Source organism: Panicum virgatum, chromosome 1N, assembly GCF_016808335.1.
Source record: "Panicum virgatum strain AP13 chromosome 1N, P.virgatum_v5, whole genome shotgun sequence".
Taxonomy (NCBI): domain Eukaryota; kingdom Viridiplantae; phylum Streptophyta; class Magnoliopsida; order Poales; family Poaceae; genus Panicum; species Panicum virgatum.
In genome coordinates this window covers 1235617-1257542 of record NC_053145.1, presented here as the reverse complement: position 1 = coordinate 1257542, position 21926 = coordinate 1235617, and the positions used below count along the sequence as shown (strand labels likewise).

General features: G+C 47.7%; 4 protein-coding genes and 1 non-coding gene across 6 annotated transcripts; 1 reads left to right on the top strand and 4 right to left on the bottom strand.

The window, feature by feature from the left end:
- Nucleotides 1-7007: 7007 nt before the first annotated feature.
- Nucleotides 7008-7080, bottom strand: TRNAA-CGC. The gene has a single exon. It is a non-coding gene; the product is annotated as a tRNA-Ala (tRNA).
- A 74-nt stretch (nucleotides 7081-7154) lies between these two features.
- LOC120654433 (DNA-directed RNA polymerase II subunit 4-like) lies at nucleotides 7155-8186 on the top strand. The gene is made up of 2 exons (XM_039931965.1): nucleotides 7155-7410; nucleotides 7567-8186. Exons 1-2 carry the CDS (start codon nucleotides 7362-7364, stop codon nucleotides 7947-7949), a joined length of 432 nt encoding a protein of 143 aa, XP_039787899.1. The 5' UTR covers nucleotides 7155-7361; the 3' UTR covers nucleotides 7950-8186.
- Nucleotides 8187-8635: 449 nt separating this feature from the next.
- On the bottom strand, nucleotides 8636-12328 carry LOC120654432. The gene is made up of 6 exons (XM_039931964.1): nucleotides 12155-12328; nucleotides 11862-12012; nucleotides 10726-11289; nucleotides 10059-10539; nucleotides 9886-9967; nucleotides 8636-9116 (listed from the first exon to the last, which is right to left on the bottom strand). Exons 1-6 carry the CDS (start codon nucleotides 12191-12193, stop codon nucleotides 8913-8915), a joined length of 1521 nt encoding a protein of 506 aa, XP_039787898.1. The 5' UTR covers nucleotides 12194-12328; the 3' UTR covers nucleotides 8636-8912.
- Nucleotides 12329-14747: 2419 nt separating this feature from the next.
- LOC120653893 lies at nucleotides 14748-16239 on the bottom strand. 2 transcript variants are annotated; one of them, XM_039931569.1, is made up of 3 exons: nucleotides 15488-16239; nucleotides 15235-15311; nucleotides 14748-15045 (listed from the first exon to the last, which is right to left on the bottom strand). In XM_039931569.1, exons 1-3 carry the CDS (start codon nucleotides 15623-15625, stop codon nucleotides 14946-14948), a joined length of 315 nt encoding a protein of 104 aa, XP_039787503.1. In that variant the 5' UTR covers nucleotides 15626-16239; the 3' UTR covers nucleotides 14748-14945. The 2 variants fall into 2 exon arrangements, 1 of the variants encoding a protein (XP_039787503.1); XR_005666887.1 differs by lacking the exon at nucleotides 15235-15311 and having other exon boundaries at nucleotides 15488-16236.
- A 3569-nt stretch (nucleotides 16240-19808) lies between these two features.
- Nucleotides 19809-21296, bottom strand: LOC120654280. The gene is made up of 2 exons (XM_039931791.1): nucleotides 20744-21296; nucleotides 19809-20548 (listed from the first exon to the last, which is right to left on the bottom strand). The coding sequence occupies exons 1-2, from the start codon at nucleotides 21294-21296 to the stop codon at nucleotides 19809-19811; spliced, it is 1293 nt and encodes a 430-aa protein (XP_039787725.1).
- Between the last annotated feature and the right edge of the window lie 630 nt (nucleotides 21297-21926).

The following is a 21926-nucleotide window of genomic DNA, read 5'->3' as shown; positions in this document are numbered from 1 at the left end:
AGAGCTCACCAAGAGCCTTCGATCACCAAGACTGTCTAGGTGTCGTCAAACACCAAGAGTAACAAGTCCTAAGCCTTTACTTGACTATCACTAAGTTGGCCCTAAGGTTCTAGCACACTTACACTCTTCCAAGGATTGAAATTCTTGATGAATTGGTTGATCTCAATGTGTTGATCTCAAGGGTTCAAAAGGCAGCTCAAATGACCCGAGGAACCCCCTTATATATGCAAAAGATCAGCTAGTGGTCGTTACCAATTTTCTGAAAAAAGTTGGTAACGTCGGATAAACCGACCCAGCTCCAGATAAGGGCGTCGGATCATCCGACCCCACTGCGTTTTCCATTTTAGCCGTTAAAATTTAAACCAGTGCTGATGTCATTCACCCGACCAATTAGTCCGACGCTTTGAGAGTTGATGCGTCGGATCATCCGGTGCAACTGCCAATTTGAATTCCAAATAACGGCATTTAATCATTGCTACTGATGATTAGTCCGACGCTCTAGAGAACCATACGTCGGATCATCCGAACATGAAGAGAAAATTTCAGCCTGAAAAACATACTCTCTGCAGAATCACCCGAGTCTTTGTCCGACCTTCATTTTGCCTAGCGTCGGATAATCCGATCCCATAGACAATTTTCGGCCCTTGAAAACATGCTCTCTGCAGAATGCTACTACTCAAAATCCGACCAGACATTTCAACGCGTCGGATAATCCGGCTTCTTTGCCCGGATAATCTGACCCTAGGGGCGTCGGATTATCCGACCCCACTGAATTTTCCTGTTTCTGTTTTGGAATTGATTTGAACGTCGATTCTTTCTGCTTCCTAGTGTTTTTCTGAGTTTCATAGCAAAGCCTTGAGTTGAACTTGAGCAAGTGTGCATGAAATCTAAGACCAACTCTTTGAATGGTCAAGCTACTAACTTCGAACCCCTCTTTATAGTACGGTCACGAACTAAAAACTATAAAACATATACTAAATCAAGTGTCCTTCATCTTTTTGTGACACTTGAGTTTAGAAAGGTCCTTAACCTTGACGATTTGAGTCTGTGTCATTAAACGTTAATTTTGAGGGGTCTCATTTCATTTGCGACTTTAACAGATTAACGATAATTCCTTCAAAACACACGTTAGTCATAAATATTATTACTAATTACCGAAACTTACCATTTAGCATCTACATGCCTAGATGCTTTTAGGGCTTCAGGTTGTGAGTGTGGCACAGCGAGGTCCTCGACCACGAGCTGAGCATGGTGCGTGGTTTCAAATCGGAACGCGGATCGGTTTTGGCCTTGTTTGGTTTGGTTTAGCACAAGTAGCACAAAAATTTTGACCAATAATTAGGGGTACTAAATAAAGGTAATTTACAAAACTAACTCTACAACCCTACGCTACTTCGCGAGACGAACCTAATGAGGCCTTTGACCGCACGATTAGAAGATGGTTACTGTAGCATCACTGTAGCCAATCATCGATTAACTACTATCATTAGATTCATCGTGAAAAATTACACCCATCCGTAAAAAAGTTTTACAAATAAACTTCGTTTAGTACTTCATGTATGTGAGATTTTTTTTTCGGAAATTGTGTGCGCGATAAGTATGATAGGAAACCAAACAGCGCCTTTGGTACACGCGGGAACTGTCGTGACTCGTGAAGTCGTGATGACCGTCCTTTCCCAATCTGGCATGCTACCCTACCCCATTTCTTTTATTAAAAAAAAAGACTACCTGCTGCCCCCGCAAGTTCACGAACCTAGGGGGCTGCACGCTGCTCTCTTTTCACACGCTAAGGGTATTCGCAATAGTAATACTTAGTACTATACTAGCTATTTAGCTATTTAATCTGTTGATGTAGAAATGAGAGAGAAAAATAAAAAACTAATTTATACTATTAGACTCACATGTTTTTCTCATATATTTTTGGACTACGTGAAATAAATTAGCTATTTACTCGTTGCTAGTGACTATTCTCTCTCCTACTTTTTTTATTGTCACATCAGATCTAGTTAGCTAAATAGCTAACCATTGCGGACGGGCTTAGCTTCACCCCTCCAACTAAAGTTTGGAGCTTTTTTCTAGCAAACTAAAACTTAGAGCATCTCCAACAGTTTGCTAAATAGAGTTGGCATCCTTGATTTTTGACAAAAACGCTTAAAACACCCCTCCAACAGTTTGGCAAATGACTTGGCAAAATATGGCAACTTGGTAAAAACCTTCCCTCACCGTGCATATATGGCAATTTGAAAAAAGCTTGGCAAATCCTCTCCCTACTTGCATGTTGTGTACTGACCACAAAAATAAAATCTTCTCCTTGCTTGCATGCTGCCTATTGCTGTTTTTTTTCATTTTGTCAAGTCTGAAATAGCAAACTATTGGAGATCGAACTGTTTTTTACTTGGCAAATAGTTTTGAGAGCTAAGTAGGATATGGTAAACTTTTGGAGATGCTCTTAAATCGCTAAACTTGTTTGGATTTCTTTGATAAACTCTTCTAACATCTAATTCTCTGCACCGACCCTCCACCTGGGCTTTGATTCCTTCCCCCTAGGCTGGCGGTGGAGTTATTGAGAGGGTATTTTGGACTTTGCTCATCTTTAGCAAGTTTTAGCAATTTTTGGCTGGCGAGCATCTCCAAGAGTTTGCCATATTTTATTTGGCATATCTTGTGTTTTGTCAACTTCTAAAAAGATATGCCAAGTAAAAAAAGAGCTTATCTCCAACAGTTTGGCATAATTCACTTGCCAAATCCAGATCTAACTTACATCAGGAACCCTGAGAGAGAAATAAAATTATATTTATGCCCTTCCACCTCTTGAAAACTTAAATCAGGAACCCTTCTCTGTTATTTATTTCTTTTTTTACCCTCCCACCTGACTAGAAAACACGATGCCAACCGCGCGCCGCGCGCGTATATTTACGCGCTGGAGGCTGGTTTTTCCCCAAGTTGCCAAAAATTGCCAAGTCTTTTGCCAAGCTGTTGGAGGAATATTTTTAATGTTTTTGCCAAAAATCAAAAATGGCAACTCGATTTGCCAAACTCTTGGAGATGCTTGTGTAAGGATCACCGGGGTATCCGACCCTAGAGGGGGAGGGGGTGAATAGGGTCGCTAATCGCTTTTTACCCTAGGGCTCAATCTAATTGCATAAGATAAACCTAACACGTCCTACACATGCTAGTTATGACTAAGATTTATCTATGCTACTCTCTACTTACCCCTAAAAACTTGCAGCCTATAGCCAATCCTAATCAAACTAACTAGGAAAGTAAAGGCATGCAAGATAGAGTAAATGCGGAAATGTAATACGGTAAGTAAAGAGATAAGTGCAAGACGGAGGGTCACACGACGGATCACAAGTTGCTTGCCGCAGCAAGACTTCTCTCAAGGGAGCTCTTGCAAGAACTAATCCCTATTACAAGCACTAAGCACTCTCACAAGTGTGCTTAAGCCTATATGATGTACAATGAAGCTCTATGGTGGTTGGAGATGTTCTTGGGTGTGTATGGGATGTCCAGTAACTCCAGCACACTTCAAATGGCCGGGGTGAGGCATATATATAGGCCACCAAGTCTTGTAGCCGTTGCTCCAACGGTCAGCTGAAATTCTGCGTATCACCGGAAGAACCGATGCCTCTGGCAGGGGTAGCGTCGGTTCTTCCAGTCACTCATAAACCGAAGTAGCCGTTGAAGTCCTGACAGCTGATGCAGTGACCACCGGTTGAACCGATGCTTTGTTCCGATGCATCACCGGTTCATCCGGTGCTTAAGAATCTTCTCCTGACAGCTGACGTCATTACACCGATGGTATGCACCGATGCTTCTACGGTTCAACCGGTGCTGAAGAATCTTCTCCTGGGTCTTGACATCGTCTCTGGAACATAGGACGCCCAATGCACCGATGCTCCCTTTTTGACCCGTCGGTTCAACCGGTGACTATAGGCTGACTTGGCTTCGATTCCCTTCTGCACCAAACTTCATAGCGCCGGTTCTTCCGACAAGCGTCGGATGCACCGATGCTTAGGCATCGATTCTTCCGGTGCTCTTGATCCGAAGAGCTTTCAGGGCGCTGCCCTGAGATCCGCGAGGGGCGGCTCCCCCTCGACCCCCGTCCGCTAACCGGGTAGCGGAACCCCCGTAGGGGCGGCCATTCGGGCCTTGCTACGCCTATCTTCTCTTCCTCTTTGTCATCACTTAAACCTAAAAGCCTGAGAATGATCATCTTAACAATCATATTAGTCCAAGTATTGTGTTGTCATTCGATCACCAAAATTACTTGAAATTGCATAAATGGTGCCATGTTCCTTACAGCTTGACTAAAGCTCCTTTTGCTATCCAAATAAAATTTAGCAAGATTTTAGCAAAACCTTTTTTTACTCGATTTTAGTGAGACTTGATGGATCTAAAGGTGCTAAACTTTAACAAGGAGATCCAAACAGACGCGGTAGGATGGTCAGTGCGATCTGCCGTTGCATGCCGTTTGATCCAAATTGGACGGCAGTGGCGCGGAGGGAAACGGAAAAAAGAAAATGAACCGATGGCATCTGATGCACAGCAACTTTTCCGGTGATTGATGAGGGATTGCCAACTTTTCTAGTGGCTTGTAGGGAAAAGCCTCATTTTATTTAGCTTCAAATTCCTCTTTTCTCCCGGTTTGTCTCGCCTAGTATTCCCAGATTCTGTTGCACGTCTAGCCCCACAGGCACTGGAGGCTACAAATAATATCTCTGTTGGCAGATGCACATTCTCCTCCCTGTTCTCTCTCCTCCGCGTGCACGAGTATCTGGGTCAGCTCTTTTTTTTTATGTTACTCTCTTCCTGTTTTATCTTGGTAGAGCAGAGCAGGTACAATATGCGCACGTCACTTGGCTAATAGCCAAACCATGTGAGCAAATTCTGGAGCCGAGGTCGAGCACGGGATGGGAATAATCCATGCGCTGCAGCCGATTTTCCCCCAATTCCAGGCACGATAGTTGGTGTCAGTTCCAGTGATTCCGCGCGCCAAATCTTCTCCTAAAACTACACCCCTTCTCCACGAGTCGATTGAGCTTCTCCCCACATCAACCCCATTATCCCTAGCATGACGAGGCCACGGGTAACTACAACTGATCATTAAGTACTGTTCTTTGTAGGTACGCTCGGGACAATGCGGATGACGAGGGGACTAATGCGGATCGAGCACATGCCAGCCCCTGCACAATCTGATGATGATCGTCCAATAGGGAACAAGAAAGCTAAGGAGGAAACGCAGTGGCAAAGGCAAAGGGACGATGGCTAAAACCACATCGCCCGATCCATCTCATGTGGATCATGTCCTCAACAAACTTACAGAAATTCAGGGCACAGCTGAAAGTCGAAGTGAGATGTTAGAGATCTAAACACGTGCTTCAAGTGACAAGCTTGAATCGGCCAGACTTAACCACGTCTAACACAGGTGCATATGCATGCTAGATAACCAAGATAATTAGGTAAAAACTTCTCACTTCTTTTCATTTTATTTTTGTTGTTTTGCATTTAAAAATGTTCCCATCCAGGAGTCATACTCCACAATATGGTAGTTGAAGATGAGCAGGAGATGGTCAAATTTTCTATTGACTTGAATGAGCAGGGGGAGAGGGGGTCATCAATTGTTCTACCTCCCGAATTAAAGAAGGGTGATGGCTCCATGTTCTCTGAAATGTTACGTAGAAGAGGCAATATCTGTCATCATGAAACACATACCCAACTGAAAATAGATTTAATTGAAAATATTTGGAAGAAGTTTGGCACTAGAAAAAATAATTACCCATGGATGTAATACCTTTTTCTTGCATTGCATTTGCTTTATGGCTTATCTTACATCATTAATAAATTCAACAATTTCTTTCAGGTGAATGCTAAGTACCTATGATGCTTGTTCCTTGCTTGTGTCATGCTCAAAGGTAAGCTCATGATTGAGATGACGCATTTGTTTCAGTATGTAATGTTGCTTTTCCATCTGTGTTAAGTATACAACTATCTTTAATAATTTTTATAAGAATTGAAAATGTTTCAACCGGGTGGTTCTTCCTCAGCAAGTATTGTTGGTGTAATTGCTGCATATGTGACAGCCTTCTATTGTTGATCAAGTTTATGTTGCATTGCAGACCAAGTTTGTTTCTTCAACAGTTTAGCTTTTGTGTGTCCTTAGTCAGCTTGATGCCGTGTGGACCTGGTTGTGCAATGGCCATCCTATTTGACTACGGAACTTTACTATTGTTGATTTGCTTTAACCCATCCACATCATGCTTGATTTCTAAGCGCGATTGTCATTTGGTTTGAATGTTGCGAGCAAAGAAACACCTCATCGTGTCATCATGTGTTTCTCTTTTTATCTTGCTACGAGTAACATATGTATCTACAAAGTTGATGTTTACTGTTGATGATCAAGTTTGGAACACACTCCTGGAACTTGTGTAGAGCCAAACTAAAGCTATTGTATGACTTGTCTGTTGTGATGTCTCTACGTGATACTATGAACTTGTCCAATAGACAAGCTTATTAGAGCAAGTGCAACAAGTGGCTTATAGCACTTTGTTTGCTTATGTGGCAGAGAGAGAAAAATAAAAAGTTGGAGAAGAGGCTCTTATGCAAGAGACGTTCTTCACACGTCTCTAGACAATGAGAGTAAATGAAGTGGAGAGAGAGAAAGAAACAGAAAGTGATTATTAGCCCATTGGAAGGGACCAAAATGAGAGACAACTTATTGTATGAGATGTGGCTCTTGTAAATTTAAGAGACAATAACAGACTCTATTATTGAACATGCTCTTAAACTTGCTCCTACGATGGCCAAAAAGAAAGATCTTACTTCTTATCTCATTAATTACAACTCCTCTATTAAACTTGCTCGTATTTGAAGTTGATGTGCATGAGAATCGAATGGTAATTCAGACCATCAGGATACAATTTTATGCCTCCTGCTTCCCAGTTTCTTTGAACTAGCAACAGGCGGAGCCCAGCCACTAGAAGACAAAAGGAAAAAAACCGCGGAAATGGAGGTGCGGGGAATCGAACCCCGTGCCTCTCGCATGCGAAGCGAGCGCTCTACCATATGAGCTACACCCCCGATTGCTGTGTGCCTTGGGAAACGAGCCAACTTATTCGGTCTATACAAATGGTCATTTCGTCTTCGCCGGCGGCCCAGTTTGAGGCCCACCATGCCCAAGAGTGTCTGGTGGATTAGATCCGATCCGGGCCAGTCCAATAGCCCGCTTCGCCGCCGCCATCGCCGCGCTTCCCCCACCAATCCCTTCCGTTGTTGAATCGAGTCGAGTCCAATCGCAGGCAGCAGCAATCCCCAACTCCGTCGTCGTCTCCAGCGATCTCGCTCCGTTCGGAAGCAGCAAGATGTCCGGCGAGGAGGAGGAGAACGCCGCCGAGCTCAAGATCGGAGAAGGTTCGCCCTCCTTCCTCCTCTCCCCACTGTTACCCCCCGACCGCCCGGTTCCTGGCGGCTAGGGTTTCGCCGCTCTTCCGTCTCGCCGGACGGCGTGTCGCTTTATTACCGCCGCCGTGATTTGAATGAAACTGAGCCGCTGCCATGGCGACGCAGAGTTCCTCAAGGCCAAGTGCCTGATGAACTGCGAGGTGGCCATCATCCTGGAGCACAAGTTCGAGCAGATCCAGCAGCACGCGTCGGACTCGGACCCCTCGTCGCAGGTGTCGCAGGTGTTCGAGAAGTCGCTGCAGTACGTGAAGCGCTTCAGCCGCTACAAGAACCCCGACGCCGTGCGCCAGGTCCGCGAGACGCTCAGCCGCTACGGCCTCGCCGAGTTCGAGCTCTGCACCATCGGCAACCTCTGCCCCGACACCAGCGGCGAGGCCACCGCGCTCGTCCCTTCCCTCAAGTCCGGGGGCAGGTTCGTCGGCGACCAAGGCGACGAGAAGATCGAGAAGATGCTCAACGACCTCTCCCTCATCAAGAAGTTCGAGTAGCTGCCTCTAGCTGCTTTTGCTATTGTCATGACATGGCCGTGCCTTGTTCAGTTGGTCCGTCAGTTTCCCCTAGCTGCCTTATATCTTGTCACATCAGGCGACAACTCAAGATCAGTATGTAACTTATTTCCTAATGATTCATCTTTGTAACTCTCAACAAAAAAGGGCCTTTGATGATGTTGCTTTCCTGTTCTTTGGACTTCTCATAAAAGTAGCCGTGCTACATCTATGTGTTAACTGCTGGTATGAACATGAAGCAGCTTCATCCTTGGAGGATCACAGCTTCATCCTCGGAGGATCTCATTTGGAGTTGAATCCAAGCTGAGCCTGATTCTGAACCACATCTGTGGCAAGTGCCGTGAACTACACAGCACAGAATGCAAGAAACTCGCAAATCTTATGAGCAGTCCCTGGCTACGAGACATCAACAAAAACATTCCAGATGAAGATGCCCTGGACTTTCTTATTGTTCAGCAGTGTTCGCATTATCTTGATCTGTTCTGGCAAGAACCCCAGTCATGATATGTTAACGGAACCTTGTTCGTTCCATTTGTTTACGAATATCATTGCTTTTTGTTTAAAATTCTGCACAAAATGGCCTCCGTTCAGTGAATCCAACTGAAGAGCAAGCCTGTGATGAATATACCATATACCATATATACGAGCACAAATAGAACGTCCTGCAATTCAAGCCTCTTCAAATTGAGCCTGGATTCTGAACTTCACTTAACAGTGATTCCGAGACATCTGTGACTCTGACAGTAACTGCACAGCACAAACGCCATGATAAGGCACACATCTTATATATATAGTTACAGCTGATTCACTCTTCTTCTGTCACATATCTACTGAACCAATCCAAAAGGAAGATCCTACAAGACATTCGATATTCATTTCACTAGTAGACAGTAACAGGCGAGATGCTTCACAGGGGCAGAGGGAGGAGAGGCGCTAGATTGCTTCCTACGAGCACCAGGTCCAGCAGCCAAAGGAGGGCGGCACTCGGCCCGTTCTCCTGATGTGCTCTGCCTGTTCGGCTGTCCTTGCTGCCGCACGGTTCCTTTTCAGCTCCGCAGCAGCACGCTTCTCGTCTGCATTGTGCCTTGCTGATGCGAGCTGGGTCATCAACTTGTCTTGAGCACGGGCACGCATCCTCTCCACTTCAACCTTCAGGAACATGAAAACCATGACTACTTCATTGATATGAACAATGCAACATCCATGAAAATGTTGTTAAGAAAAACTGAATTTTGCAACATTTGGTTTTATATGTTCTGAAACATCGCTGGCATATAGAGGCAAGAGAATAAAGGCAGCAGAATAACAAACTTGAATAAGCTAGTGAACCTACCATACTATATCTGAATGGAACAAGATATACTTGTACTGCTATGTTCTATCCAAAATGCCTTGTTGCTATGTCGCATCCAAGATTAAATGGAAGGACAAATATGCTAATACCAACTGTTATTCTAATGCAAGAGAAAAATTTCTGCCTTGGTTCCAAGTGTTGTCTTGGGCTAATTTTTGTTCTGTGACTACGGTGATATTCTACTTATTTGTCTTGATAACTGTGATCTTTATATTCTGCTTGCCAGTGAACAGTGGCCAGATAATTAAATAGTTGCATCCTCAGCAAATTGAGAGGTAACCATAAAGGGCAATGATATGCATTTAATTCAGTAAATAATAGCTGGAGGAGGTGCTATGCTCTAGAGTTCCCTACAATATATGCAAACTCCCCTGTGACTAGTATTTTTGTCAAGCTTTGCTATTCAACTGCTGAACAACTTCCCATGTAGGGATTATCTCATATACGCACATGCGCTTTTGACGAGCTAGGTATGAGAAATAAAATAAGGATTCCAAAAATTGCAAAGGGGCAGGAAAACACATCTCAGCTAAAGGAAAAACCAACAGGATCCAAGCTGCTTACTTCGATTTTTCTCATTTCAGCTTCAATTTTGGCCTTTTGATGATCCTCCCATGCTTGGATCTTGATCTCTTCTCGTTTGAACCTGGAAAAGAAAAAGGGACAGCATATTAATCAAGTCACTCACCAACCAAAGAATTTAAAAATGCAGATAGAAGGCACTTAGATATAAGCACCTGGCTAAGTATTTGGCCTTCTCTGCCTCCTCCCATGCAGCTGCACGGACTTCAGTTATGTTCTGTGTTGATTGGTCCATGGGCACTGTTTTCAGTGAAAGTGATGCGTCCTTTTCCTCTTCCTTCTTGCTTGCCCATGCTGCAATGTTTGTCTTACCAAGCTGCGTGCCAAGAAGCATTATCTCCCTCCTAGTTTTTGTTTGTAATGCCTGTTCACTTAATTCGGTATTGCTACATTCTCCATGGCTGATAACAGCACCAATTGCATTGGGGCCTAATGTCCTTCGTGGAGTTGTTGGCCGAGAACAATTTGGACTTGTTGCTCTCACCGGTGTTCCCGTCCGGGATGGTTCTTGGCTTGCAATAGGAGTCATTTCAGTACCCATATCCCTCATTGATACTGACCGAACTGTTGATGGAGGAGGTATGCATGCTGTTGCGCTTTGAAGCGTGGTGGATGACTCATTACAATCAAAACTAACTGCAGTCATTCACAAAATATTGCACCTATCAATGATTCCCTTTTCTTTTCCAGTTAGATGAATGACAGAAAGAAAAGAAAAAGACGCCCAGTGAAGGGATTGATCACCAACACACAAGGCATCACAAATTAATTGTGGAAGGAGTAGAGCTGAGGCAAGATGAAAAAAAAAGGCACAATACTAACCAGCTGAATCAACTATTGTACTTTCTGCAGCAATTGTAGTCTTTGAACAAGGCTCTGCTTCTGGATAGGGATCAGGTGGAGCCCAATTTACTGCTTTCTGCCACCCAATTTCCCTCTTCTCTTGGCTTGGGTCAATCCTCTTAGTATCTATCTCCTCTGTGGCCTCCAACACAACCTTCGTTGCTGGCAATCTCCCCATGCCAGAGCTAGGCTTCTCCATCTTCCTGGGTGCTGCCCCACCAGCAGCCCTGCTAGGACGGTTTGTTGTTGGGCTGGCTATCCATTTCTGCGCATCATCCCACTTTGATGGAGCAGGCTTTGAGAAGGGAGGAACAACTGATGCTGCTGGTGACCGAGCAGAGGTACCTCGTTCCTTGTGGAATTCAAAGTTGGAGGCCACACTCTCAGAATCACACGAATCTTCTTCGGGCACCCTTACCCTCGAGCCCATGGAGTGGGTATCTCTGGAACGGTGCCCACCCCCTGTCTCGAGTGAGGTTGAAGATTCTGAGATGGTGCTGACCACATCTACGTCCTTGTATTCCTCACAAATGGTACCTCCACCTACATAAGAAGACGGTCACACAGTTTCACACTCTGAAATCGGCTAAAGATTCAGGCTATCGTTGTCAGAAGACTTTCAGTGCAGCTACCCCCTGATGCATATGGCTATTGCACTTGTAACTGAAAACCAGAAAGTTAGTTGGACAAACATAAGATTGTTGACCTCTACTGCCGGCATAAACTCAATTGAACAACGAAAATAAAATGCTCAGCAACGACCCAAAAGAAGGCCACAATAACTGAAGTGCAGTTTGGAACTGCATTTGGCCCCTTCCTACCCATCGGCCAGTCACAAACAAACCACCAAACGCCTACCCCTTTTGGGTACAGCACACACGGAGCTCCATTGATAGAAAAAGAGGGTTGTCTATATCCATCTTTTGAGGGGGGAAAATACTAGTACGTATGATGTGAAGCGTGTTGGCCAAATTTTGGCCATGCATTGAGCACCAAATCCAATGTCAGAAAGCAAGCAATGCAGGACCCAATTGGGCAGAGAACTGGGCAAATCCCATCCCGCGACCCCAATCGAGCAAGGGGAGGGGGGAAAGAGGAGGGAGCAGAATGCCCACCGCGCGCGTCGGCGTCGGATCTAACGGAGGCCCTGGGCACGTCGTCGTCTCCGGCGCCGGCGTCCTCTTCCTCCTCCGCGTCGTGGCCCTTGCGGCGCTTGTCCACCCCCAGCAGCATCGCGCGCAGGCGCTTGGGCGAGAACCCGCCGCCCTGCAGGTCACAGGCAACAACACACACAGGGGGGCACACAACGTGTCAGCGGCGGCTCGCATTACTCGCCACCGAACCGAAAGAGCACGGAGAATCTGAGGAAAGGCGGCTGCAGCAGGGACTCGGAGAGGTGGGTTCGTGCCTGGGTGGGGAACGGCTTCTCAATGCGCTCGTACTCCATGGCGGTGGCCCGGCGGAGGCGGCGGCCACGGACGGAGATCTGCGGCCGCGGCGGCGTGGAGGGGCTGTGTGGGTGGTGGTGGCGCCTGGCTGATGAGGTGTGGCCGTGTGGGAGTGCGGGGAGAGAGAGAGAGAGAGAGAGGGGAGATCAAGGCAGTGATGAGGTGAGTTAAATGTGTACTCCAGCTCGGGAGTGTGTACTTTTGACTGCCTTTTGACGGGCTCCAGGATTACCCTTTTGGCCTCCTCTCTTTGCAAGAATTCACGGAGGATGCCACTGGCCGCACCGGGGAAGGGAAGGAGCACCGGAGGGCAAGATGGTCAATGCAGTGGGGCTACCGGAGGAGACGTGAGGTGGTGATTACCTCACCGGCAACGGCCACCTCGCCTTCTCTCTCTCCTCGTCATCGTTCCTCGCGCCAGCCGCCTCTTTTCTCACCCAGAGGCCAGAGCGCCCCTGCGCATGCCCTGACCCACATGGAGGTAAGGGTCGCTGCACGGTGGGCCCCCGCCGCAACACCATGCTGCTGCTCTTGTTCGGGTCCTCGCTCGCTTCACAGCATGTGAGCAACCAGATGAGTCACTAGAAGATTATCAATTTATCAAAGCTTCTGATCTTGCTTAGTCTGCAGGTTTTTAGTACAGTAGATTAGTGGCCAAATTTGGGCCCCCACCTGTTTCTGTTTGGGCGTGCTAGTCGCGATAGTGTGCAATTCTGTCTGACGTTCCTTCATTCAGGACCAGGAATGATGGTATTGGTGGGAAGAAGACTGTCCGCGGGCCTACAAACGTTGTGTTCGTTTGGCTTGTGAGCCAACCAGCAACAGTATTGTTCTTTCATACTAAATCAATACCGGCCACCAGCTATCAGTCAGTTAGCAATACTGTTCTCTCATAACAAATCAACACCAGTCATTAGCCACAGCCAAACGAATATAGCGAATAACGGAATCATTGCAGATGGATGTAAAACTCTGCAGATTAGCAACATCTCCACACACATCTACAGTGTCATCTTCTATCTCCATGGAACGAGCGACCACAGCCGCCGTATACAAAGGATTTTCTAGGACAGGAGCTGAGAATCCTCGGCGACGTGACGTCGGCGTCTTAGCATTGATTGACACTAGTCTAAGCAGGCCAGCCGCGGCAGTCTTAGGCCGGCCCAATAAGAAAAGCCCAACAAGCCACGTCAGTGGCTGGCCTGCACTATGTACATGCTGAAAATTCCCCATTTGACATTACATTACTTCGTCCTGATGATTAGCTTAAACTGACATTACTAATTTATACTATGACCCTGTTTGGTTTCTAAAAGTCCCTGGGCTAGTTTAAGTCCCTGGGCTAAAACTTTTAGACCCACCCTGTTTGGTTTCAGAGACTAGAGGGTCTAAAGATCATTAAATGAAGCTGTCAAAGTACAAAATTGCCCCTCCCTCTCCTCGTCCGGCTGCATCGGTCCCTTCGCTCCCTCCTTGGCTGGCGGCGGTGGCTCCCCTGCGCCACCCTCCTCCGAGCGGCGGCCGCGGCGGGGCAGCTGCGGCGGACTTCGGCGCCCTTCCTCCCTCGCGCGGAACACCGGCAGCAGAGCTCCTTGCGGCGAGTGGCCCGGCCCCGGCGGCGTGCCGAGCTCGGCCACGGCCCCCAGTAGCGCTCCAAGGCCATGGCTTCGGATCTGCTCGACGACGAGGGCGGCAGCTTCCTTCTCGAGGCCGCCGAGCACGCCGCCGCCGCAATCGTCGCGGAGCGCAAGGAAGAGGCCGCCATAGCTGCTGCCGACGCCGCCGAGTGACGTGCGCGCCGCCGCCGTTCCGCGCGCCGCGGCCGCCGGTTCGACGGGGAGGAGGAGTAGCAGGAGGGGGAGCCGGAGCGGGTCGATTCGCCGGCGGCGGGGCCTTGCGCGGGCGGCGGCGGCGGCGAGACCTTGCGCGGGCGGGGGCGGGGGCGGCGGCGTGGATCTAGGGTTCGGGGGGCGGTGGCGAGACCTTGCACGGGCGGGGCCCTTGCGCGGGTGCGGGCGGCTTGCTCGGGCGGCGTCGGCGGCGGTCGGCGGCGCTGGCGGCTTGCTGCAGGGAGGAGGCGCAGAGGAGGGGGGAAACGGGTGGGGGGAGGGGTGGGGCCCGCAAGGGTATGCTAGAAACTGGGTCTAAAAGACCCAAAAAACTCCTCAAGAGGGTCTTTTTTATTCTTTAGACTACAACCATCTTTTAGAGTCTTTTAAACCCTCCTGTTTGGGTTTTTAGACTCATAAGACCCAGGGACTTATGGAAAAGACCCATGAAACAAATACCACCTATGTCTAGTTTAGCTGCCTGCCTCGAAGTCTTAGTCTGGCCTTACAATCACTAGTGACTTGAGATGACGAAGCCTAAGGACATGTACAATAGTTTAGACAGCTGCTGTCTATTTAACACATACACACATACAGACAGTTAAAAACACAGCTTGTACAAGGGTCGTCTGTTTAGCTATCTACAAGATATTTAATTCATCATTTGACACATAAATTATGGTGATCTAGTGCATAATTTGATCTTTGTAGCCATTGTGTTGCATACATGAGAGAATAATGAACAATATATTCAAATATTTCGCATTTGAAGGTTTCTAACTTAAACATTCACAAAATTAAATTCACAAAACAGGTACTACCATCTCAAGATTAACTGAAATATTTCACATATACAGTTATCCTGCCATCTCAAGATTTCGGAATACTTCACAAGAACAGGTACTGCCGTCTTAAAAACATTTCACAAAAACATGCACTGCCATCTCAAGAATCTGGAAGGCTTCACAAAAACAGGTACTGCCATCAAGCTCCTTTGCTCATTCAAGCTCCGTGTCAGGCTACTGCAAGGAATCATTCCAAAGGATTAGGCACTGCAGCATGTAACTTGACAGTTCACAAAACCAGGATAGCATGTAACATTATGATGGTTTGTGCTATCTTAAAAATACATATTTCTGGATACACAATAATGATTGATACGTCTATCTGAAACACACGGTCAAGTTGTTCTTTCCTTCTCATGGTTATACCTGCATACATCTGAAACTGAATCCATCTTACTCATTTCAGTGGAACTGGCTGCTTTCATCGATGCTTTGACAGTTAACTGCTTATGGAGCAACAATCAAGTTTCAATTGTTTTCCCAGTCGATTGGATTTGACAAAAAAAAAAACAATAACAATACAACGAACAGCTGCTGCTGCGCAACACAACAGCTGAGCGCCTGATCCAGAGCTTAAATAGAGATTCGACGTGGGAGCAATCATGAGTTCATGACATACCAATGCCAAGGTTCTCCCTTGGCTGTGCTTAGTAAGCCCGTGAGGCAGCTCGAGCAGCGTGAATGACTCGCGGACTTCCCTGCGCCGTCGCGGGCTTCCGGTCCCACGCCGCTGTCGCTCGCTCCGCCCAGGCGGCATCGTCGCGGTCTTCCCGCCCTACGCCTCCAGCGCCGTCACCGCCTTCTGCTCGCACGCCGCGGACACAGCTAGGAGCTTCCACACTGCCGCTGCGGATTGCTGATCCAGCCCCAAGTTCTCCTGCTTCGCCTCCGCTGCAGTTTGTGGGTGGGATTTGGAGGAGGGGAAGGGGATGGATAAAAGGGCGCAAGAGCTTTGCCGCCATCCAAAGATTGCGCGTGCGCAGAAGCGGGGAGCAGCGGATCCGAGCGGGCGTCGTCGAGACGAAGCAGTGCCGTACAACGCAGTCGGAGCCGTCCCCAAGCCCTCGGAGCACAAGCCCCCGCCGTTGCCTCACGAGGCGACCGTCTACTCGCCCAACAGAGGGGTTATCTGCAAAAACACCAGCACAGAGATGGCAAATAGACGACCGTTGTACATGCCGTTGAGCCTTCAGCACGTGCCAGCAAAAAATAACGACATATGCCACCTTTTTATTCATTCATTTATTTATTTCAAATAACTCAGACAAAACATTGTACTACCTGAACATGGGGAGAACATAAATAAACCTGCAGTGATGCAGATACATTATCAAATTATAAATAAGTGTGCCAACACTTCAATAAGTTTGCAAGTCTTCGTCCTCTGACAATCCTCTCTGAGGTACCATGAGAAAGCATCAATCCATCAGCCCTGGAATATGAAAAATAACAGAGATGTCAACACAAGTTTCTGAAAATGCAGCACTTACTGAGTGAGAAAGCAGAGGGCACAAAACAAAGAGTGGAGAAGAGAACAAACGAACTGAGAGAAAACAGAAAAGGCTAAGTCAATAAGATAATACAGTAAACAGATGTAAACGCTAACAAGACAAACAAATGTCCACTAAGTAAACCAAACCAATCTATACTCCAACAGTGTGTTGGGAATCGACAAATGTTCCAAGTATTTTTGGTTGGAATTTTATTTTCAGAAACAACATATACTATTTGAGAGTTGAGACCAAATACACGATTGAAGTCAAAATATGAAAATATGTTAGAAAATTGGTGTCAAAGGTTTATGGAGCATCTAATGTTTTGTTGTCTGTAGCATCGCAAAGCATTCTGCTAGTATGTTCAAAAATTAAAGAAACTAGTAAATTTTGATGAGAACAAGCATCTAGGCATGAAAGAGACAAGCCATACCACATCATCTACTACCATAATGGCCGGGTTAGTGATATTTGCTACAGGCAATATCATACCACGGGAACACTATAAGTATTACTGCAATGTCTGTGATTTGGGAATAGACGGCCACCAACAGCAAAAGAAAAGGGAGATGATCGAGCTGCGTTGGAATCAGGACTTACCACAAATCCACAGATTTGGCTTCACTGGCCAATCAGGCTTGATTTTATTGTGGAATATGAGACCTTTACTCCTGATGAAAACATAGGACCAGGAAGCATTAGCTTTGCAAACAGGGAAAAAATTTCCAAAGCATTAGCTTCACAAGGGAAATTTTCATACAACATCTCTTACATATTTAGATGATGAGAAAAAAATGGCATGGACATGGTCATCAACTTACCAATAACCGTGGTGGCAACATGTGACGGAACCGCCAAATTAAAACTCTAATTAAGCGTAATGGCAGTCATTTGAACACATCGGGCGCATTAGCTTAACAGCTTAATTTGGCGATCCTTTCTCAACCCACGGCCCGATCGAAACAACACCGGTAGTCCCACGCGAAGGCGGGCGCAGATGGTACAAGCACGACACATTACTTAAAAATACAATAGCGATCACGACACGTAACATTATGTTTACAAGCTGAGTTCAAATACATAAATAATTTACAAGATTATCACTTACATAGACATAAAAGTCGAAAACAAAGATCCTACAACTACTCTAGCTTACATCAATTCTGATCCACCCCCGACCAGTCGGACCGGTCCACCCAACCAGTCGAACCGGTCGGCACCACGCTGCCAACTCCACCGGTCAGACCGGTTCCACGGACCAGTTAGACCGGTCTACGCAAAACAGAAGGGCTGCACACTCAGCCCACAAGTGTACAACTCGACAGCGCCCTAACCTAAGGGTCCCGCTCCTCGACCTGCCACCCCTCTGCATCCCGGCGGATGAACTTGACACAACAGAGGCAGAAGTCGACGTCCGGGTGTCCTGTAATAATAAATGTGGCAACAAACCCTGAGTATTCTAATACTCAGGAAGGCTTACCCGACCAGTGGGTATAACTTAGCCTACATAACTAGACATGCAAGGCTTTTGGCTGGTGGTTATTTTTACAGAAAGAGCGACTAAAGTAGTTTCCTTACTTTCATTATTTTAGCTCTAGGTTTTATATAAATGAGCTCTCTTCTAATATTTGCATAGACCCACTATAGCAATCATGGTGGTGCAAGCAAAAAAATTCAATGTACTCAATATTTTATATAAATATACATAAATCACATTCTAACATGTTGCTACGATGCAACAAAGAGATCAAGGCCCTCATAACCGCGAGACACGGCGAATCGATCCGATTTAACCTTGCAAGGTGGACCTAACCAACACGGCACGCATTTGCCCCGTCGGACTATACATGCCAACCATTCCCCTCCCTACCTCGAACTACAGAACCGCCCCACCTGCATATAGTCAGCCGAGCCCTACGAGAGATCACCAAAAGTAAACATATGCATCCCGATTCTCCGCGGCCACTCGACTCGCCCTAAGGGGTGGGTAGAAGTTCTGTACTTTCGAAGCAAGGCAGTACTCGGCTTACCGGTTTCGACTACCTCCTACTCCCGGCATGTGGTTAGTACAATTCAATCCCCGATCAGCACTGCCGACAACGACCGGTCCTTAATCGACTCAGACGGGGCTAAGGCACCCAGGAACCCTGTCCTGCGGTCATACCTATACATTATCCCCGCCCGGTCTCACATCTCCATATCCATTTCAATACTCAAGTACTGTAACATAGGTAGACATAACCTATGTCTCGCGAGTAACTAGAAATTACTCGACTTCTATATATTCTATCTCTCGCGATTACTCGACTTCTATATATTCTATCTCTCGCGAGTGACAAGAAGTCACTCGACTTCTACCGCGAACTCTTAAGCATAGCATTACTATCGTCCTATCATACTAGTATAAACTCAAGGAAACCTAGAGATCATGCAACTAGGGTTTCAACCAATTTCTATACGTAATGCACAAGTAATAGATGCATAAGTAAACTCAAGGAAACCTCCGCCGCGGCCGCTACACGTGTGCATATGCATATGATATGAGAAAATGCATGTGTGATTGCAAAAATTATATTTAACCTAATACCCAAAACAATTTCTGACTGATTACACTAACTACCCCAGACTGAACCCTTTCTGTCTCTGACACACCGGTTAGACCGGTGCCTCATACCGGTCAGACCAGTTCTTGATACTCAACCACGCCACTGGTCAGACCGGTCACTTCGACCGGTCAGACCGGTCCCACCCAGATCACAAGCTGGAGTCCATGTCGCGGTTAAACTAGTCCACCAAATTCCAAATACTTTCCAGAGCTAGGTTCAGGGATGCATAAAGGTGATCTTGACCAAAGGAAATCGACGAAATCCCTCTAAATGATGGATTTACCCAACCCTAGGTGACATACCTTATATGAGTACACTAACCTTCAAACTCTCATTCCCTTCTAGGCTTTAGTTCATGGATCTAACTAGAGGTATTTGACCAAAGGGATGCACTCATAACCACCTAGAAAAGGAGATCAACTCAACTCTCACTTGTTTACCTTAAAAGGGCTCCTCCCCCAGGAAGAACTTGGATTCCACCTCACCCCGGGAAAGAGTTCATGCCAGGGACGATCCTTGACTCCGATTTGAAGCTTCTCACGCCTTGGATTTGATTTGGGGTGAGGGATTTGAGAAGAAGGGTTTGGGAGAGAGGGGAGGGCACTGGAGAGTGAGGGAGAGGGAGCTGGGCGAGAGAGACAGAGAGAGTGCGTGCTGTTGTGAGAGTGAGGGAGAGATTTAAATGTTGTGGAGCTCAAAACCACCAACTCGGTTCAGACCGGTCAGACCGGTCGCCCATACCGGTCAGACCGGTCGGGCCAGACTGACAAAAAGATTGCTAACTTATGATTCCCTATTTAGGTCCGAAACTAATGACCTTAATTAGCTTAACTGTAGTGAATTAGTAGCTGAGTGTTACACAACAGGTAAAAATATGATGGATGAGCATGTAAGGGCTTGCCGGAGGTCTATCCCAGCATGAAATGTCTCCATCAATGGCTGGAGACCAGGTGCCGCAGCCGGTACCTATATGGTATTGTTCAGTACTTCGCGAAGCACGTCCTCCCCTGAGTGGATTGTTCTTCGTCACTCTATACCTGCAGGTGATAGAGTTTGCCACAACAGAAGGGAGCCCCTTGTTCTGTGATGCATACAAGGGCCGTTGCCCAAGGAACAGAGCATGCTCTCCAATGTCGGTTATGGAAACGACCCTTCCACTGATGAGGTCGGCGACTCTGTAAACAACCAGGCCTGTAGGTTTCGCATCACTGAAGCCAACAAGCATGAGCTCCGAGCCGCATTCGACCAGGTTGACAGCGCCTTCAGTTGCAGCCAGTGGGCAGTGGGCGATGATCCTCGATGGCAGAAGAGACCGTCGACGTCGACCTTCTGCGGCATCCGGTTGGGGAGCATCAATTTGCCAGATGCACACGCTGTTCCTCTGAGCAGACTTGGGCGTCACCGCGTACAGGTTGCCATGGAAAGACACGGTTGGTCCCAGCAGACACGGGAGCCTGCCGGCCGAGAGAGTCCACCGCTGGTCGCCGGTAGTGGCGTGTGCCACAAGCTGTTTGATTTCGAGAGCCAGCATGACGGTGATGGCCCCGGCGGTGGCGGGACCAACGGTGACGGCGGCGCTGACTCCCTAGTAATGTTTTAAATAGCGGGTTAAGTCATTTAGCTATCTATGTCCAAAAATAGCCTATAGCGGGCTATAGCGGCAGCTAAGAGCTAAATTATACATGAAAAAACTTAGCTAAATCTTTCTAAAACAGCTATAGCCGGAGATAATGGAAGCTATAGCTGGAGATTTAAAACCTTCCCCCGAGAGGAAGCCACGGAGCGTGTGGCGCTTGCGATCCTCGGTCATGTTGCCGTAGTGCTCCATCTGCGGCAGGAGGGAGGAGAGCGGCGGGAGCTCGGCGATATCGCCGGTGAAGGGGTGCAGGAGGCGGACGGCGGTGTCCCCCGGGTCGCGGTGCCGCAGCAGCAGCAAGAGGCCGTCGGTGCAGCCGAGGAGGACGTGGTCGTGGAAGAGGGGGAGGTGGAGGCGGGTGAGCGCGCCCGTGGATAGGTTGAGGAAGCGCGCGTGGCCGCCGAGCGCGGGGTGGCCGGGGTAGAGGCCGTGGCCGCCGAGCGCGGGGTGGCCGGGGTAGAGGCCGTGGCCCTCGGGCAGCAGCATCCAGCGGCGCGGGTGGAAGCGCGGGTCGAGGAGGCCCCGGCCGCCAGGGTGGGTGGCGCTCCGGCTCCAGTGGGCGCAGACGGCGCGGAAGCGGACGTAGTCTAGCAGGTCGCCGGAGAGCACCCGCCAGCCAATCAGCTGCACCAGATCCTCCGGCAGCGACGCCCACGGGGCCGTGGCGACCCGGGCGCGCTTCGGACACGACATCCCAGATGGATCGGTTGGCGCCGTCGAATCCGATCGACCTCGAGACAAACCAACTCAAGCCTCTTTTCCTCTCGATCCCGATCGATCTTGTAGAGGAGCAGGACGATCGGACTCGGCGGATATACCTCGATAGTGTCCATCCATTTGACATTACTTCGTCCTGATGTTTAGCTTATATAAACTGACATTACTATGTTTATTTAGTTTAGCTGCCTGCCTCGGAGTCTGAATGTTACTGTAACACCCCTGTGTTAATCGTGCTCGCTAATCACGAATTATCTCGCTAATCGTGGTTTTCAATTCGTCGTTAGCGCTAATCGAGTCTGTTTAGTAAACATCGTTTAATCGGTTTCGATCTCGTTTTTGTCACCGATCCGAGCTTCAAATCAATTTTCGCCCAAAACGAAAGTTGTAGATCTTTCCTTCCTCTACAACTTTTATTTTGGCCAAATTTCAAGTTCCTATATGAAAATTTGAGTTTCAACTGGTCAAGCTCGGGCTAGAATCATTTAAACGAGCAATCAGTGCCCTTCCTGTGCTCGATACTGTGCCCCGACGCCCATACCGCCGCTGTGGTCGCCGGAGAGCGCGTCCACGCGTCGGCAATCGCGCCCGACGCCGCTCTTCTCC

Bases quoted from the DNA above. Each gene is read 5' to 3' on its own strand.
- LOC120653893 (XM_039931569.1), bottom strand. From the start codon at position 15,625: ATGCCGCCTGGGCGGAGCGAGCGACAGCGGCGTGGGACCGGAAGCCCG. The intron at 15,312-15,487 runs GTATGTCATGAA...CTCCATAAGCAG, and splicing joins AAGGGAGAACCTTGGCATTG to TTAACTGTCAAAGCATCGAT. The intron at 15,046-15,234 runs GTATAACCATGA...GATTCCTTGCAG, and splicing joins TCAGTTTCAGATGTATGCAG to TAGCCTGACACGGAGCTTGA.
- LOC120654433 (XM_039931965.1), top strand. From the start codon at position 7,362: ATGTCCGGCGAGGAGGAGGAGAACGCCGCCGAGCTCAAGATCGGAGAA. The intron at 7,411-7,566 runs GTTCGCCCTCCT...ATGGCGACGCAG, and splicing joins CGAGCTCAAGATCGGAGAAG to AGTTCCTCAAGGCCAAGTGC.
- LOC120654432 (XM_039931964.1), bottom strand. From the start codon at position 12,193: ATGGAGTACGAGCGCATTGAGAAGCCGTTCCCCACCCAG. The intron at 10,540-10,725 runs GTTAGTATTGTG...GAATGACTGCAG, and splicing joins TACAATAGTTGATTCAGCTG to TTAGTTTTGATTGTAATGAG. The intron at 9,117-9,885 runs GTAAGCAGCTTG...ATGTTCCTGAAG, and splicing joins CTGAAATGAGAAAAATCGAA to GTTGAAGTGGAGAGGATGCG.
- LOC120654280 (XM_039931791.1), bottom strand. From the start codon at position 21,296: ATGTCGTGTCCGAAGCGCGCCCGGGTCGCCACGGCCCCGTGGGCGTCG. The intron at 20,549-20,743 runs GCTTCCTCTCGG...ATTACTAGGGAG, and splicing joins CAAGCGCCACACGCTCCGTG to TCAGCGCCGCCGTCACCGTT.